Genomic DNA, 17528 nt, shown 5'->3' with positions numbered 1-17528 from the left:
TTTCGTTTTTTAAGGGATTAGACAGTCGCGTTAGATTGCGGATGCAACCATCCGGTTGCGAGGAGTCCTGAAGCCGTTCATAAAAACTCTAGAGTCTTCGTCTCCCTAGAAGGAGCAGAAGAACCTTTACAAAGCGACGCAGCAACAGAGTGGGCAGGTCGTCGCGCCCGTAAGCCGCCAGCAGCGCCTTGTCTGTCTCTCGCAACGCAGAGGCGAGGCGCCTGTGACATCAACAGAGACAGCAAAAAAAAGGCATCGCTCACACATGACTACACGACAAGACGGCCTCAAAAGCAACACTACGCACAGCTTTCTTGCGCCCACAGGAGTGTGATAGAGGAACATATGCACCACCAATTCACCCACGGATATATGCGAGTTTGCGGAGTCCAACGAAGAACCCAGTCGTACACGCATGAGCTACCACCCCACCTATACTATATATATATATATATATTGTATACATCATATATTATATCTATATCCGTAGAGACCGTCGCGAAGTCGCAGGCCTTGAAAAACTCAAACTTGTGTGAAATGACATGAAAAAAAGAGTAAATACAGGCGTCGCGCAAAGTGCGCAAAAAGCATGCATCTGCTTGCTACTCACCGCAGGGTGAAGGAGACGCGCTCAGGCGCCTCGTAGCCGCCCTCGTTCTCCAGCGAGGCGTCTGCACTCTTTACCCATCGATACACATCTCGCATGGCCTGAGCCGAACACAGACGCACCAAAAGACAGGAAAATCGCGAGTCAGACGGTGGTGGGAAACGCAGACGAAGAGACAACGGGGCGAACGAAAACGCGAAAAAGAAAAGCACTCAAAGGGGATCTCGAGTGAACGCCAGAGAGAAGGTGAACACGCAGCCGGATTGAGAGCGACAGTCACAAACGGGCAATATTTTCTCCCTGGCCTCTGGCGCCGGAAGAGAACACACACCCAGAGCGGACGGAAAAAAAAAGACATGAAATCGGCCAGAAAAATGGAGATCCGCAAGACACCTCGACAAGAAGACGACGAGAGGAAGCAAATGGAACGCGAAACACTCGAGGCTTAAAACTGTGTCTTACCTGCCGATCGACATAGGTCATGCGCGCGACGACTTCTCCGTGGACTCCAACGGTCTTCCATGCCGCGGAAATCGGCGCAGACGCAGTCTACGAAGGCGAAACGACAACCGAGCTAATAAAAAGGCGAGAGAAATTGACAGCCATACGTTCGCTGTGGGAAAGATCGTTCCTCTTCTCCCTGCGTTTGTTAGTGGGGGGCCTGCAGTTCTTTTTCCTCCGTTTGATGTCTATTCCGCTACTCCGACGACCGCGCATTTCAAACAAAGCTGCGATTCTGCCTTCGCATTTCGGCCTCTTCAGCTCATCTCTATCTATCTGTTTATCCGCTCTCCGGTGTGATTGTTCTACCCGGGCAGCCATCCAGCTTCGCGAGAAGCAACGAAGAATTAAGTTTCCGTTTCGTTCTCTTGCTGTTTCCTCGTCCCCTCAAACGCTTCTTGCGTGAGACAGTGACATTCGGCAGCTTCCATCGAAGGAAGCATGTCTTTCCTCAGCTTGAAAAACGCAGTGCGCTCTTTGCTACCGTCGTCATGTTTTCCTCTTTTACTTTATGTGGCTGTCTGGTGCGAAGATTTTCCACGCGCCTTCGACGGCCCTTCGCTGCAGGCAGCTGGCAACCAGTTCTGGTACAACGAAAGCAACCTCAGTCAGCGTGTCGTCTCTACCTGAATGATTCGGGTCGCCAGGCCGAGGTCGTGTTCTTCTTCGATTTGGAATTCCTGGAGCTTGACATGCTTTCCAACGCGAAGTGAGTCTGCGCTGTCGCCCCGCTCCCGCAGCTCGCCTCCGCGTTTTCTCTGCTCTTCCTCTCTCTCCTCCCTCTCTCTCTCGAACGCCGTCGCTCCGCCGCGGCCGTCGCCGCACAGCCCCGCGGCCGCGGCGAGGACGGTGAGGGCGTCGATGCCAGCAGGCAGGAAGGACACCAGAACCGCAGTCATCTTCTCTTCTGGCTCCCAGAGGAGGCGCAGCGCCTCCTCCTCCGTCGGCACTCCCGACCCGGGCGAGAGCGAGAGACAGTTCCCGAGGTCGTCTGGGGGCGTGTCCGGCGCGACAGGCTCCGAGCGCCCGCGTCGTCCCTCGCGGCCGCTCGCTGCTCGCCCAGCGGACGGCGCAGACTTGATCACCTTGCTCACGGCGGAAGAAGAAGATGCAGACGCAGACACAAACGAAGAAGATGCAGGGGAAGAAACGACAGACAAAGAGGGCGACGCAGAGGAAGAGCCAGAAGAACAACAGGACCACGAGGGGGCGGCGGAGCTGAGGCCTTTTCCGGGTGCGTGCCGCAGACGCGTAGACAGACGCTGGCGCATGCAGTCGAGGATCTCGGCGAAAACGAGAGCTCGTTCTTCAAAGTAAAACAGGCGCCCAGCGAGAGTTCCCTTGCGGGTCGTGCGCAGCGAGCGGGGGGGCGAGGCAGCCGAGGAGTCCGCAGATGAAGAAGCCAGAGGCACAGGAAAGTATCTGTCCGCCGAGGGAGATGCGACTTCGCGTGGAGTCTCCTCTTGAACAAGTTCCAGGAAACCGAGAAGAAAAAGCGCGTGCTGCAGCTTCTCGACGCGGCGAAACAACGCCGTGGGGGCCCTCGCGGCGAGACGCTCCAAGCGAGGAAGCACAACGGCGCGCAGAACGACGAACCTGCAGAATCTGAAAAACACAACTTTTTGAACTCGGGATACCTCATGAAACCAGCTCTTGGGGCAGAGGAGAAGCAAGTCCGTGAGGCGCCCGATACTTACCGGAAAAGGCGCTTCTAAACGCGCCCACGGCAGCCTGCAAGCAGTCCCGCAACTGCCGTGCAGCAAGCACGCGCTTCGGAAGTTGCGACATGCGACAGGGGGAAACACAACTGCAGAGAGGTGTGGAAGGTGCAAGTGCAGAGGAACCACGCAGGCGTCGCCCAAGCAGAGACTGCGGAGTGTATTATCTTTCTGCAATCGGGGGCAGTTCCTGAAGAGTTTTGGCAGGAGCGAGCGGCGTAGACTACCAGCATAGCAACCGAAGAGCGGAACTGAACGTCCTCTCACCTCTCAAGCGCGCCTCTGCTTGCTTGTTCGCCACAAATTGCCACGCGAAGCGTCTCCTGTAGCTTCTCGTTTACTGCGCGCAACCTCCTGCAGGTCAACAGAAGAGCCAGACACGCCTGCTGAGTGCGCGATTCTCTCTGAGGGCGGCAGGCGGCCGGCACTCGCCTCTATCAGCCTCCCTGATGTTGACCGAAACAAAAAGAAAGACGCGGCTGCGGAAACGAGGAAATCTCGACGAGCAAGCAGGCGAGATGGAAGTCCGCCGAAGACTATCGGCGCATCAGGCGAGGAACCCACCGAACGCCAGGGAGAGAGAGAACAGCGGAAAAATGCGGCAGACAGGCGAGACAGCGGGCTTACTCGTGAAGGACCTCAAGCCGCGCGTCCGCGTTTCTTAAGTCAAGGAGAGGAACTAGCGGCACGCACAGGTCGGTCCCTCCGTGCAGGGCGGGCACTCCGCAGGCGCAGGTGGGTTTCGCTTTCTCCTCTGCGGCCTTTTTATCTGTCACGCCGCCCTTCTTCTCCTTGCGCCGACCTCCAAAGTGAACCTGGTATCTCTCTTTCTGCTGAATGCGGGCGCCCGGGCGAGAGGGAGAAGGCGCCGCAGAGGAAGAGGAAGGGGGCGGAAACGCGGCGGGCGCAGCAGTTCTCAGCGCTTCAGCCATGGAGACGAAGAGAGACAGCCGCTCGTCTTCGCGCCGCAGGTCGAGATCCGGTCCATTCTGAAAATCAATGTGAATCTGCGAACGACACGACGAGAGACAGAATACTCTCCTGCAAATCAAATCTGGCGCAAGCCGATACCCGAACGTTCGCGCAGCTCCTTCCAAACTTACTTGCCTCGGCTTCGCTCTCTGCCTCTCGCTCTCTCACCTGGGATACAGCTTTGACGCAGCTGGCGCCGAAGGAAAGAACGGCAATGTGGACTTTGGCTTCTTCGCTTTCGCTGCCTTCCCGTTCTTCTCTTCCCCCCTCTTCACTTTCATGCAACTTCTTCCGTCTTGTCACCTGTGTGCCTCGCACGCGCTCTGCCCAGGCCTTCGTTGCCTGCTCGGCGGCCTCAACAGCCCACGCGCGGCTTCTCGCGATTTCGTCTTCTTCCGCTTGTCTTCGGTCCCCAGGCAGAAACTCGGCGAAGCGCGTCTGCGCACTCCCCTCCCTTTTGGTCGCGTTCTCGTCGCACGCCTCCGCGTCTTCAGCCTCTCTGGCTTCGAATCCGCAAGGAGGCATCGAAGAGGAGAAAGGCGAGCCACCGGAGGAGGACAAAGAGGACTGGAAGGGCAGCGGGACGCAGGCGAACTTCGAAGACGGCGAAGCGCGCGCGCGGACAAACGTACACGCCACCAGGCAGTCCACGAAGACCTCGCGTGCGGCGGTCTGAAGGCAGTCAAGACGCGGACGAAACACGCTTTGCAGCTCCAACAACAACATGGCTAAAATATATTGCTCATGAGGTAGATGAGAGAAAGCAGTGACGCGGCAGCTACACAGACAGATGCACAGACGGAACGTTTGTGAAAAGCACACGACGTGACAGACGGGTTCATAACCTTACGACTGTCGCCGTCACATGAAATCAAAAAACGGCGAAGGCAGGTGGGCGGGTGGCGGCAACGAGACGGCTCCCAATGTCGGCGTAGTTCCGTGCATACAAACAGAAACGGTCTTCTCATCGGCACGACAATGTGCGAGTCTCACCTTCTTTCTTCCCCCATCCGCACTGTCTCCCGGCAGGTTTTTTACTTCTGAGGCGCCAAGGACGAGACCCCATCCCCAGCAGGTTTTCTGCTCGTTTTTCTTCGAAAAAAAAGGAAAAAGATGTTCAGGGGCCTCGCCGCTCTCTCTTCTGCCCGGGCTCCCAACCGCGCCTCCAGTAGACAACTCAGTTTGAGAGCGGAGCGCGAAGAACGCCCTCGAGTCGTGAAGCACCCCGAGAGCGTCCTCCTCAGTCTCCTCATCTTCCTCTCCCGTCCTGCAGAAAGGGGGCAGCCGGTCGCCATTCGCTTTGTCCGGCGCCGTCGCTTCGAGGCCTTCTCTTTTCCTCTTTTTCTCCCAAGGCATCGGCGCAGCAACCGCATCCGAAGTCTGAACAAGAAGCACAACTGCGCCCGGCTGCAGCAGCGGGCGGAAGGTATCGGAGAAGGCGCTCCGGAGGTGGCGATCGAGTCTCCCTCTGAATGCAAAAAATTAGAGCGTGCCTCGCAAGCGCGTCTGCAGCTAGACACAAGGTGAACGCCAACGCGAGAAACAGCCCTGCTTTCCACTGCGCTAGAAAGGAGAACGCGGTGAGAAAGTGCGTTTTTTCTTCGTGAAATGGCAGTATATCGGTTCCACTGGATGGACGTGCAACACATATATATATATATATATATATTATTTTGTGTGATGTATGCGTTGTAGGTCTGCATCTGTATGCATGGATTCCACCCTAACTCAAAAACTCTTGCAGCTAAACATCTGCGTCTTCCCTGTGCCTTGTTTCGGATCGATTTCCGGCAACCCTTCGGATAATGAAAGCGAGTCCCGCGCCTGAAGTGGGTTCGTCTACACTGTGGAGGCAGCTTGTGCCGTGTCAGAAGTGCGAAGTCCACCTTCCCTGCTCACCTGTATTTCTTCTGTTTCTCCACAAGGCGCATGCAACGCGCGGCCTGTCGCGACCAGTGTTTTACACGCGACCTGGAGAAAGACGAGGCGCGAGAGGCGGAGACAGCCGGGAAACCCATCCCTTCTTCGTCCCCTCGGTTCGTTCTCCTTCCTGTTTTCTTTCCTTTTCTCGTGTCGGGCCTCGAATGTCTCCTTTCGCCTTCGCTGTCCTCTTCGGGATCTCTTGCCTCGCCACTCTCTTCGAACGACTCTCCTTCTGAGTCCAACAGTTCGCGCCTCTCGCTCGCAGAGATGGCAAGGAGACGCAGTGCGCGTCGCTGGGCTTCGATCTCGCGCAGCACGCAAGGGAGGTGCCTATCACAGACGCAGGAAAGCCGAGAAAACACGCGAACAAACAGCTAACCGTATTTTCTATGCGTGGGCACAAACCGGCTCCCCTCACCCTTTTCTAGCGGAGGGAGGCGGGGGAGGGGGCAGTGCGAACTCAAGGGAGGGTCGTGGAGCAAAGTCACAGAAGCCCGACAGCACCCCCCCTCCCGAAACGCGAAACCCTAACCCCGCCCCCAGGGAAATGCCTTGCGAGGAAAGGCTACGTCGGTCTTACATGGTGACTGAAAAGAAGTAGAAGGAGTTAAGAAGCAGTTCATCTAGGGTCTCGCCGCAAGAGACGACCTCTTCCTGCCTCTGCAGCCTCTCCAGCTCTCTTTCGAGTTTGTCTTCGTGTCTCTCTCCGTCTTCCTGCTCTGGCCTCGGGGCCGACGTGCGGCTCGCCCCCTCTTTTTCCTCCTTTTCTTCACCTTCGACCTGCTCGTCTCCGCGAGGCCCTCTGACCGACTCCTGCAGCAGCAAGAGGGTTTGAAACGAAATGCGCAACCGGCTCCGCAACGACAAAGCGGCTGACAAAGAGAGGAAAGACGACGAAGAGGAAGAAAGGGCGGGAGACGCGAAGAGCGTCTCCAGCGCCTCAGGGGGCGGCGCCGGCGAGGGCAGCAGAAGGATGACGGTGCCTGCAGGCAAAGTCGCAGGGAGGAGCGCAAGCACCCTACGCCGGTAAGACAGTCCAGCGGAAGTTGAAGAGAGTCTCCTATCTTCAAAAGGCTATCTCCAAAATCCTGGCAGCCATCGCCCGCGGGTGCCTATTTTGTCGTTTCTTGCTTTCTGCTAGCGCCGATCGCGCCCCATCTCTCAGCTACCTCTACCGTCAAACCAGGCTCCCGCCACTGGTGGGTGCAAGAATTGCTAATTTACCATATACGATGTGAGTCGCTTGCGGCCGGCGCGAGTCGCGCCCGTCTTCCTCCTAATCTGCTTCGCATTCCTGCCATCTGCGAGCTCTCCCTCAGCGAACGCGCTTCCATTCTGCACGCCATTATTGCCACCGCGAGTAGACGGCGCGGGTGGAGCCCGCCGGGGTCGGAGACCATTAGGCAGCGCGGCTGGCGACTTGAAACGCACACCGAGCGCGACCTGCTCGAAACCGGTTTCCGAATCTCCGTTCTGCAGCCTCACCTTTGTCGTCGATGCCTCTGCGTCCTGCCCTGCCAGCCATCTGCTCAAACTCCGTCCGAGAGAGCAGCCTCCAGGCGAGCACCCCGCTGGATCGTTGGGCTCCGCGGGCCCCGCCCCCGCTCCGCTCCTCGGTCCACGCGACCTCGGCGGGAGACAGTCTCCGCATCCAGACGGGCGAGGCGTCCTCCGCGCAGCCCCCCCTGCAGAAGAGCGCGTCCGCCACGAGAACCTGCGCGCCCTCGTCGCTCGGCAGAACGTCCGCAGACGCCGACGCGGAGGACAGCGAAAGCGGCGGCGCCCGAACTGCGCGGGGGGGGCGACGGAGGCCGTTGCCGCCGCCGAGCTCCACGTGAGGGTCGACAGGCTTGAACAGGGAAGCGAAAATCACGCTCCTCGCCGGCAGGTTCAGCCCCGCCGAGAACGTCTCCGTGCAGACCGTGACTCGCAGCAGACCGAGCTGCAGAGAAAACCCAGACGATGGAACGCAGTCCAGCCCATTCCGCGAGCACGTTTCCAACTAAAGTAAAGTACTACTCGTATATTTCTACGGAGGCCGGAGTTGATTCCGCTATAACAAGGTGGCTTCGTTTAGCTTGCTGACGCTTCGCCCGTGGATGCAACTATGCGCGTGGATCTCCTCTGAGCTCTTCGCTTGAAAGCACCTTTACAGTGACCTCTTTCCGCCTCACCTCAAACGCCTTCTCGACCAACTCCTTGACTGGGGGAAGCAGGCCGGCGTTGTGAACTCCGATTCCTCGGAGAAAAAGCGGCTTCAGAACCTCGAGTTGCCGTTGCGCATCTTCCTCTTCTCTCCGGCGCAGCTCCTCTTCCCCGCTGAGGCCTCCTTCCTCCTCCACTTCGTCTTCAAGAAGCGAAAGGAGGGATTTCGTCGCCTCGGCCGGCGGGCGCTGCCGCCAACACGAGACACCTGCGTCAGCCGCGGCGTACATGCACGCCAGCTGGTGGCGCTCCAGCAACGGCGTCTCAGCGCCCACGCTGGATGCAAGTTGCTCGGCGAGGGAGAGACAGTGCTTCCGAGAGAAGCAAAATACCAGCGCAGGGAGGAGACGCCTGAAGAGGAAAGGAATAAGGCCAACACGTGCTTTGAGCAACCAGGAAAGCGCGCGGCGGCGCGGCACGAAGAAAAGCGCAACACGAAGCTCGAATCGACACAGAGCAGACTGGCTGGAAAGTGACAAGAATGGAATTGAAGAAAAGGGTCGCGCGGCAGGGGCGTAGACGTGCGTGGGATGAACGGAAAAAGCTGCCGCAGAGAAACGTGGCAGAGGCACGCAAGATAGACCGACGGCGCAGCACGGCCTGAAACCTCCGCAGATCTCTCGCGGTACTTCGAGCTGGCAGAACCCTAAACCGTAGTCCCCAGAACATCCCACCGGAAATACCGCCACAGACGCAGAGATGAATAATTAGCACAAATGTGGCATTCTTGCGCGCACTCCACTGACTTGGCAGTATCAACGATACCGGCAAAGAAAAAAAAATCGGTTTCAGGCTCTCCGCCTGCACACGAGTGCAGCAGAGCCGCCGTCATCCGCCATCAAAGTCACGTCTATCCCTGAACCCAGCCTGAGGGCGCGCAGACCCCCCCGTGGCGTCTCCTCAAAGGGCCTGCCGCCAGCGGCGGCAGGCGGCCGTCGGCAGGACCACGGGGTCCCTCAGGCCGCGGGCTACGGGGTTCATGAGCGGCGCGGGGAGACCTGTCTTCTCTTCTTTCGTCTCACCGTTGAATGCATACACGCAGCGCCTGAACGACAGCGTGGTCGGGGACCTGCGGAAACGTGAGTCGCTTCTCTCCCTTCCGCCCTACGCCCATCTCGCCGGTCCTGCTCGCTGTCTCCGCCGCGCGCATATAAGCGGATCGGTCAAACTGAAAGTCCTGCGCTGCGCCACCTGCGACAGACAGCTCTTGCGGCTGATCCCTGCTACCCTCGCCTGCAGCTCCCCCTGCCGCACGGTTTTCGTTCCATCCTGCGGGTCTCACCGACGCCTCGGAGCGTCTCTTCGCCATGAGAAGGCGATGCAGCGCAGGCGGGCTGTCGCCCGACGAGAGAGACGAGGAAGCGAAGAGGCCGAAGAACTCGAGCGGCACCGGTCTCTGCTTCGTGCCAATCAAATGGAGAGGCTGCGCAGCCAAAGCGGAAAAACACATGCCAATATAGCGGGGAAGCATTTTATATCGGCGAGCTCATGCATGTGCCTACCCGAACCCTAAACCTGGACGTCGCGTGTGTTCACTAAGCTGTCGCGAGGGGGGGATCTAAGAACGCACCAGTCTCCGCGACGCCGGACGAGAGGCATGCGAACTCTCTCAAGCAGATGCGACTCAAATATTGACTCACGAATATCTACTGAACGGCAGTGACGCAAGCAAGTATGCAATGTTACGCGGCACACTCTCACACATTTCGCTCCGTCCGTTCACGGCAAACATAAAGCGCGCATATATGATGCTCCTGAGAAGCGCTGACACAGCATACGCCCCTCCTCGTCTTCAGCGGGACCGCCCGCGCATCCGACGCTTCCCTGAAACTTCTAAACACTCCGCAAGACACAGCTGAAGAGCACCTCCTTTCCTGTCTTACGAACGAATGACGGCGAGGCGCTCCATGAACCGCAGCGCCGCGGTTCGCAACCATTTGCATGAAGCGCAGCGTAGGACAGGTCCCAAGCAGAATCCACAGTCTGATGAAAACTGGGTAGGAAATATCTCCTCGCGCGACCCACATACCTGCCCGAACGTCAGAGTGAACCAGCTCGCGAAGTCCGTCGGCTGTTCGAGAGAAGCAGAGAGAAAGATGAAGTGAAGCGGCGGCGGAAGGGACGACGCGCAGGGGCCTGCAGAGCCGTCGCAGCGCGACGCCTTCTGCCGCCCTCTCAGGGCTTGCTCTCGCAGAAGAAGAAGCAGTTCCTCCCATACTGTGCCGCGCTTCGCATCGGCGAAAAAGTGGAATTCGTCCATCACCACTAGCCGCAGCCTGCGCAGCAGTGTCACGTCTGAGCTGCAAAGAAGAGACAAACAGAATCTAAGCCGTGAGAGGGACGCACCCCTATCGCAAAAAAGAAGCTGCAGGGAACGTATCACTGTTCCACGCGCCGCCGAGCGTTTTACCGCCGTTGTGGACGAGTGGCGCAGAAAGACAGACGGAGCAGCAGACAGCAATGTGAGTTCACATACACATACACCTTCATGCATGCACTGGACCTTAAAGCCTAAACCCTAATGGACAGGTGCGCCACCCCTGAAAATGTTGCTGATTCGTGTCTCAGATCTGCAACCCAGTCATCATGGTGAGCTTGTTGTTTTCGGCTGTGAGGCCTTGTCGGCTCACAGCAGCATTCCTTCGCTGTTCGCTACAGAGCAGCGCGTAGAGCCTCCGGTCTCCTGTCCTATAAGCCCAAAACAGGCTTTGTGAAACTGCCTTCCGACGCGGCGGCAATCGCAGCCTCTATCCATGTGTCTCGCGAAGAGGCGGCAAGATAGCTGCCTATCGAGCATTCTCACCCAGCCTTCAGGATCTCGTTCCGGATGATTTCCGCCGTCGCGACGAGGATCTCGGGATTTGCGTGCAGGTTTTTCCTTTCGTCGCCTGTCAAGAGGCCGACCGCCGTGGAGGCCCCGAAGAGGCGCTCGAGCTCGCGGTGCTTCTGGTTACTGAGCGCCTTCAGCGGAGACAGAAACAGCACTGAAGGCTCCAGCGCAGGCGTGCGAGGCGACGGAGGCAGAGAAGGAGCAAACGGGCGCTCCGCAGCGGGCGACGATGTGCGGCGAAGATCCACGAAGGCTGCCAGGCTCGCTACAAGGCTCTTGCCGGCAGAGGTATGCGCGACCACGAAGGCAGACTCCCCTCTCAGAGCCGCGCTCGCTCCCGCCAGCTGAAACGCGTCCAGCGCGTGAGGTGCGAAGGCGAGGAGCTGTTCAATCTCGTCCGCCAGAGAGCCAGACGAGGCGGAAGACGCCTCAAACCGCGGCTTTTGGCGCTCCTCCAGCAGCGCCTGCACCTGCGCAAGAAAGAGCGACTTAATGACACAAAAAGCGGAAGTTGAAAAGAAAGACTGCGCTGCGAATCAACCCGAGGAGTATGGACAAAAGACGACCCTCCTTCCAGAGCGCGTCGAATGCCCCAGGAAAAACGAAGTCGAGACACGCAGGGAACAACAGCTTTTGGTGGCAGACAGCACGGATACACACGCCCTTGTATGAAGTCCACAAACACAGATGTGTGAACACGCGGCCACGCAGCAGCAGCACCTGAAGTGACTCATAGATAAGTACCTGAACCTGGATTGACCAAAACGCACAGTCCAGTTAGGTGTGTGCATATGAACGCGTATGGAGCAGGCTAGTTGCGGACAATGGAGGAAGCGAGACGAATTCCGCCATCCCGCCTAGGCGCTCTTCGTTGAGGGAGGAAGACAACTTCCTGCGGTAAAACAGAGTTTGCTTGCCTGAAGAAAGCTCTGAATGGCGAGTTTGTCGGGCTTCCCCGAAGGAAGCACGAGACGAGTGCAGGTGTGGAAGCAGTTCGGCAGGTCGGGATAGGTTTCCAGCACCACCGCGGGCGCCGCCGCGGCGACAGAGAGGCGTGAGGCCGGAGCTGCAGAAGACGAGGAGCGAATGGAGACCGCAGTATCGTCCTGCAGCGTCGACGGCGCTCGGCGCGCGGATGTAGAAGACGGCGGCGAAGGATGCGGTCGCCGCCGAGGCTGTCGCTGCCCGTCGTCTCTGCTGCAGGCGAAATCTGAAGCTGGACTCGACGGAGGAGAAGGCGACGAAGCGCGAGAGGGTGACCTAGAGGTGTGAGGAGACTGCGAGGCCGAGCGCGAGGTCTCAGCTACCGAACAAACTGACCTAGGCGAAGACGGCGACGAAGCAGAAGAAGAGAAGGCAGGCGATGACACAACGGAAGATGCAGACGAAGTGGCGGAAAGACAGGACGGAGAAGAGGCGACGGAGACAACTGAAGGAGACGAGGAGGCTGCTCTGGATCGGCTCGTCGATATGCGCTGAGATTGACTGTGCCTGAAAGGGGAGGACAATGGAGAGTCGCGGCTCGTAGGGCGGGTGTTCGCCTCCGTTGGCTTCCCCTTCCTTCGTTTTCTCGCCATCCTCGGCTCTGGATCATCGACGTCCGCCATTTCTGAAGTCAGAAGCTCGGGGGTAGGCGCGCGACAAAAAACGCAGCGCAGGGACGCATCCCCCAGCGAACCAGGAAAAGCCGCCGAGCGGCCCTTCGTCTGCTGCAGCAAACTGTGGAAGACGCAGAAAACGATTGAACGAAGCGCGGTCGCGAGCTACACAGCTTGGAGTTTGGCGAGCGAGGATACACACCTACAACCAGTGCTTGAGGGCACGTGAAGCCACCAAAATGGAACCACCCAGGCCCCCAAAAAGTCTGTGGATGCTTGCAAGATCGTTCTGAGCTGAAGCAGGGCGTTTCCGCCGCAGGAATGCACGCGAACTCTCGGAGATCGACGACAAAATGAGCGCTACTTGAGGAGGGTCACCGGTGTGTTGCAAGCGTGCATGCGCCAAGGCCGCGGCAGCGGTGCCTTCCAAGAAGCTTGAGTATCTCCAATAGAGACCCCCTGGGCCTTTTTCTTCTTTCTGGATAGAAGGAAAATACGGTGCGTATAGGTAAGAGGCAGAAAGATTGTCTGCACAAGGCGCTGTCGCTAGCAGACTCCTGTTTCGGCGCTAAACTGCCTGCATGCGAGGATGGCCGCAGCAAAGACAAGATATTCCTTGCTGTTCGTACTAAGACGGTCTTTCTCCTCCGTCTCCTACCTGCTGAACGAAAGCCCCGCAGTCATTGAATGTGACACATGCACTAATGAATGGTCAAGAAAATAATCCCTACTGCTGTCGAGCACTGTTCTTGACCTCTACAGTCTATGCATGCAGATATGTACAACGAGCTTGTGTGTGTGTCGCTTTGTGATGTGTCAGAAAGCGATGCAAGCGACGGCGGCACGCTGAAGCCCTCCTCAGCTTTAAGGAGGACTTGCTCTAGGTGACGCAAGAATACGCTCAGTTCCTAGCAGCCAACTTGTTAGCAGTCGGGCAGTGAGCGTCTCACCTAGTGGACTTAAGGAACTGGATTGCAGAAGTCCTGTGATGCAGCCGTCGGCTATCCGCAACTCTCCGCCGGCTACTTGTACTAGTACCATGCAACAGCAAGCTGTCGCGCGCGCGCGGTTTGTCCGAATATTGTCTCATGCTCCAGTGACTGAACAGGGAGAGCAGAGCGAGCGAGAGGTCTACTGGCTTTTAGCGGCTCCCATTTGTGGCGCTCTTACGCGCAAGCAAACATCTCACGCGGCTGACTGTGCTTAAAGAGTTCTGGTACACCTGAGTGAACCAAAGGTGGACGAAGAAACGTGGTCAGTTGCGGGCCCGCCTCTGCGTGAGCCCCTTTCTAGATGTTTGCTGCGACGCAATGCTATTCGCGGTGGCCGCGTCAGCCACGTGTCAGGAGGTGTTCTCTACTCCTGCCGATTTGATGCAGCGACTCCTGCGGCTCTGTCGAAAGACGCTGACCACGGGACGGGCTGGCGTCCGCTTCGCTTTTGCTCTGGTGAAATAAACCATTTTGAGTTCCTTGGATGTCTTGTGTTCTGACAGCGAGGTGGCTCGCTCTCTCACTATTAAGACTCCAGCTTCTCTGCGTCTCTTCGGTCTTCCTGATTGCGCCAGTCTACCACTTTCCAGCTTGCGGTGCTCTGCTACTAAAAATTAGAAAGCGTACTCTTGGGAGTAGCTAGACGCCACAGTCGAGTTCGGCGAAAAGGCGCCAGCACAGGGCGCAGCTCGTCCTGGCCAATCGAAGATACACTTTGCTTGCCACGCCACGCTTACTCGGCGCCGGACTATTTGCCTGATGTAGCTCTAAAGCAAGCGCAACCTGTCGCTACGCACGAGGAGAATTTGAATCCGAATTAAACATCGCGCAAACATTCGAGGTATAATGTCGCCACGGCACACCGGCTGAGCTGGATTCTCGGCAAGTGGCGATAGCTGCAAAACGCGAGAAGACTTCCTAAACTTCAGTTGAAAGTTAACACAGGAATACAGTTGCTGGAATCGTGCAGAAAGTCTCCGGTCCGATCAGCAGAGGGGTACAGGGATTCAGATTCGCACGGTGCTCTGGAGAGCGCGAGCATCCGATGCTGGACACAACTTAGGCTGTGGATATGCGAACCAAGAAAGGGACTTCACCAAAAGCGAATCGCCTTCTTTAGTCGTTTGTGGTGCGAAGGATTTTCCCAGAATTGCATACGCGGCTTGCCCAGACCCCGCCGTTCGTGGTACCTACAGAAAACAAGTAACATACACAGAAGACCACGACAGCGTTACCGGGTGTGATCGAGTTCCGGTGAGCACTTTCGGCATCCGATTACTCGCCTGCCTGACTCCTGATTCCATTTATTCCCTCAAGTGACGCATTCGCAATCATCAAAAAGACCTGAAGATAACGCACACTCCGGTGAGTCGTCTCCATCTGCGCCGGACGTACCAAAAACGCTGCGTCCGCTCACGGTCGCAGCACATAGCATATACCTCGGCCGACACGCGGAACCCAGCGCTACATGCACAGCGGGGGGGCATCCGCGGATAACTGAATCTGCACGGAAATGCTTGATCGTCTAGGCTGCAACTTCGACGCGATATCAGCAACTATGCGGCTGCCCGCTTTTCCAGCGATTCCCGCATGTCCCCACTTCCTGCAGGGCCTGCGGCCGAAATGGATGGATCTTTCCCTCGCACTGGGGAGCAGCCTGAGTGTATCCAACCGAAGGTCAAACGTGAGCGCCCTCTCGGTTACAACTGCTTCACGGGTACGCCGTTGCCGCTCTTTGGAGTGACCACTCAGCCCACCCTAAGCCCGAAGTAGCCACAAGTTAGAGGAGCGTACCCGTATCGTCGGTACTTGGTAAAATCAATCAACTTCTTCCGAGTGGCCCAGTACCCGTGTCGATGGTACCACTTCCACTTGTTCCTCTGGGGACCTGCAGACATGCACATCGCACAAGCATTGCGGGTCAATTCGCGCTGTGGCATCAGCGAAGCGGAGAGTCATGAGGTCGCGCAGGTGCGCTGGAGGCTCTCGAAGTTGGATGCCCGCGGGGAAGGGAAAACTTCATCAACGCACGTGTGGGTCGTTTGTTCACCGCAGACGTTCGCAAGTGTGCTACAGCAAGCATCCAGCCTCACCTTTCCACCTGTTGCCCTTCCACAGTTGAATCCACCACTTTCCGATCAGGTCCTTGAGCGTCTCGACGCTGAAGACGCGGACGGGTTCTGCGGCTGCCCCAGCCGCCCAACGACCAGTTTCCTGCATGTTTTTCTGACGCCCGACTAAGTGACTCGCCTCCTCGAAAACAGGGCTTTGTTTGAGAAAGCGTGTGCCTTCGCCTGCTCCATCCGGCACATCTCCCGTCGTCGGTGCAGCGACGCCGCTGCCTTTGAGTGCACATCTACCAGGAACTGCTCTCCACAACCTGACCGCGGGTCGGCAGGACGTCGCATCTTCCCCCACGCGGAAGATCTGAGACGAGAAAAGCTTCTCACAGAGCTCTTGTGCGCCAGACTCGTCTTCCGCCCGCCTCTCGCCTCGCGCATGAACTCGCGCCTCCTGCCCTCCCAGGCACACGCTGGGCCCGACGGCACTGATGGCCATAGAGACGCTGGATCGCGCTAGGTCATCGCCTCCGCGACAGCGAGTTGCAAAAGAGAGGAACACCCCCGTTTCTGTCTGCGACAGAGCAGGCAGGGCAAAGCGGGAGAGAGAGAGAGCCGCAGAGCTCGCGGCTCCTGGAAGCAGCTGGTTTACGCACTGGGTGAGGAAGCGAGACAGAGAGTCCGAAGTTAGCCCGGAAGACGACGCGGACGTTGAGGCATCGACAGCAGCGTCAAGCAGGGGTAGAGAGGAGAAGCCGCGGGAAGATGACGCAGCGAAAATGTGAGTTGGTGACGGCGCGGCGCGCGCGCTGCATCCACCTGCCAAGAGTGTAGCAGATGCGAGCGACGGCCGCGCGGGCGAACTGTGAACTTGGCACCGAAGGGGAGCTTCAGCGACTGTATATGCATACACTGAAAGGTGGAACTGCCTCGCTGCCTGCGATGCGCCGGAGCCGTCGCTACCAGCGCATGAGCAAGAGCGGTGGCGACCAGCCATAGCGAATCCAGAAACCAGACTGCAGGCAGCTGCTCCAGCGGCTGCCTCGGGGAGGGCAGCGAATGTAGCTGGTGGGACAGGCAGACCTGCGGAAGAGAACGACGGGGCTCGCAAGGAAACCAGAAAGTAAGACGACGCGCTGCGACCACTAGCAAACCCGTTACGGCTGAAAAAAAGGCCATGCACGGCTCTTTCGGGTTCGCGTCGCGGAGCAACGAGCTCACCAGGGGCTGGGCCCCCCTGATGTCCCTCTACGTCGGAGCTTTTCGAGCAGAAACGAGAGGCACGTGCAACTCCGACGCGCGTGCAGAAGAGCGGCGGCTTTTCACACGCGGAAGCAGATTGCCTGCTGCCGATGGCAGCCTGGCTAAGCGGCCACCGCACCATGTTAGCCATACTGTGCTTCGGCCTCCGCAGTCAGAAAGCAAACGAAACGTCGAAATGCGATTTCAGCGCGTTTCGAATCGTTACAGAGGGACTCTCCGTCAATCAGCACGGGTTGCGACCACGGGCTGTCGTCGTGTGCATGGGCGGGCTCGCTCTATTACACCAATGCCAGCACTGCCTTCACCGACAAAACGTCTCAATGTTCACGCGGTACAGGGTTCTAAACAGCATGCCTTCGCGGAGAGTCGACCGGCTCGGATCAGATGTGATTCCATCCGACCTGGCGGCAGCCGCCACGGTCTCCAGCTGCCCCGTCGCGAGAAGTCTGAAGGCCTGAAGGCGGTACTCATACACGAAATTCCATGATCAATAAAATCGCAACGCCAAAAGATGTAGTTTGGATTCACGGAGCGAAAGTGCAGGCTGTGTTGCCGGAGAAATCGAACCTAGCCGTCCGCATGTCGGCTTCGCCCTAGTCATTTTATCCACCATGCATGCATGCGACTCTGATCCGACTTTGGTCACTTCCGCGTCTCGAGTCCCGTCTTGCTTCTATCATCGTTGTTGAACGCTCTCGACCTCGTGTAAAAGGCGCACCGCCTTTTTCAAGAGTGGTTCCTTGCAGCGCCGCGGAGGCTGAGTGTGGTGTCAGTGGAGTGAGTGTATGGATCCACTCTAGTCTATAGTCGTACTGGAACGGTATCTGCTGTCCTTGTACCATAATTTATCGCGTGTGTG

The 17528-nt window shown here is 57.9% G+C and overlaps 2 protein-coding genes across 2 annotated transcripts; both read right to left on the bottom strand.

The window, feature by feature from the left end:
- Nucleotides 1–88: 88 nt before the first annotated feature.
- Nucleotides 89–12363, bottom strand: BESB_078050 (uncharacterized protein; the record flags this gene model as incomplete). The annotated part of the gene is made up of 16 exons (XM_029366166.1): nucleotides 89–221; nucleotides 611–708; nucleotides 1070–1156; nucleotides 1735–2713; nucleotides 3094–3180; nucleotides 3454–3833; nucleotides 3967–4470; nucleotides 4792–5266; nucleotides 5698–6051; nucleotides 6302–6704; nucleotides 7207–7663; nucleotides 7896–8277; nucleotides 8949–9349; nucleotides 9956–10226; nucleotides 10730–11226; nucleotides 11779–12363. The coding sequence occupies 16 exons, from the start codon at nucleotides 12361–12363 to the stop codon at nucleotides 89–91; spliced, it is 6093 nt and encodes a 2030-aa protein (XP_029217597.1).
- Nucleotides 12364–14439: 2076 nt separating this feature from the next.
- Nucleotides 14440–16790, bottom strand: BESB_078040 (uncharacterized protein; the record flags this gene model as incomplete). Its single annotated transcript, XM_029366165.1, has 4 exons — nucleotides 14440–14536; nucleotides 15141–15234; nucleotides 15440–16225; nucleotides 16628–16790. The coding sequence occupies 4 exons, from the start codon at nucleotides 16788–16790 to the stop codon at nucleotides 14440–14442; spliced, it is 1140 nt and encodes a 379-aa protein (XP_029217596.1).
- Between the last annotated feature and the right edge of the window lie 738 nt (nucleotides 16791–17528).

This window comes from Besnoitia besnoiti, chromosome VII (genome assembly GCF_002563875.1).
Source record: "Besnoitia besnoiti strain Bb-Ger1 chromosome VII, whole genome shotgun sequence".
Classification (NCBI taxonomy): Eukaryota; Apicomplexa; class Conoidasida; order Eucoccidiorida; family Sarcocystidae; genus Besnoitia; species Besnoitia besnoiti.
This window is presented reverse-complemented; position numbering and strand designations above follow the sequence as displayed.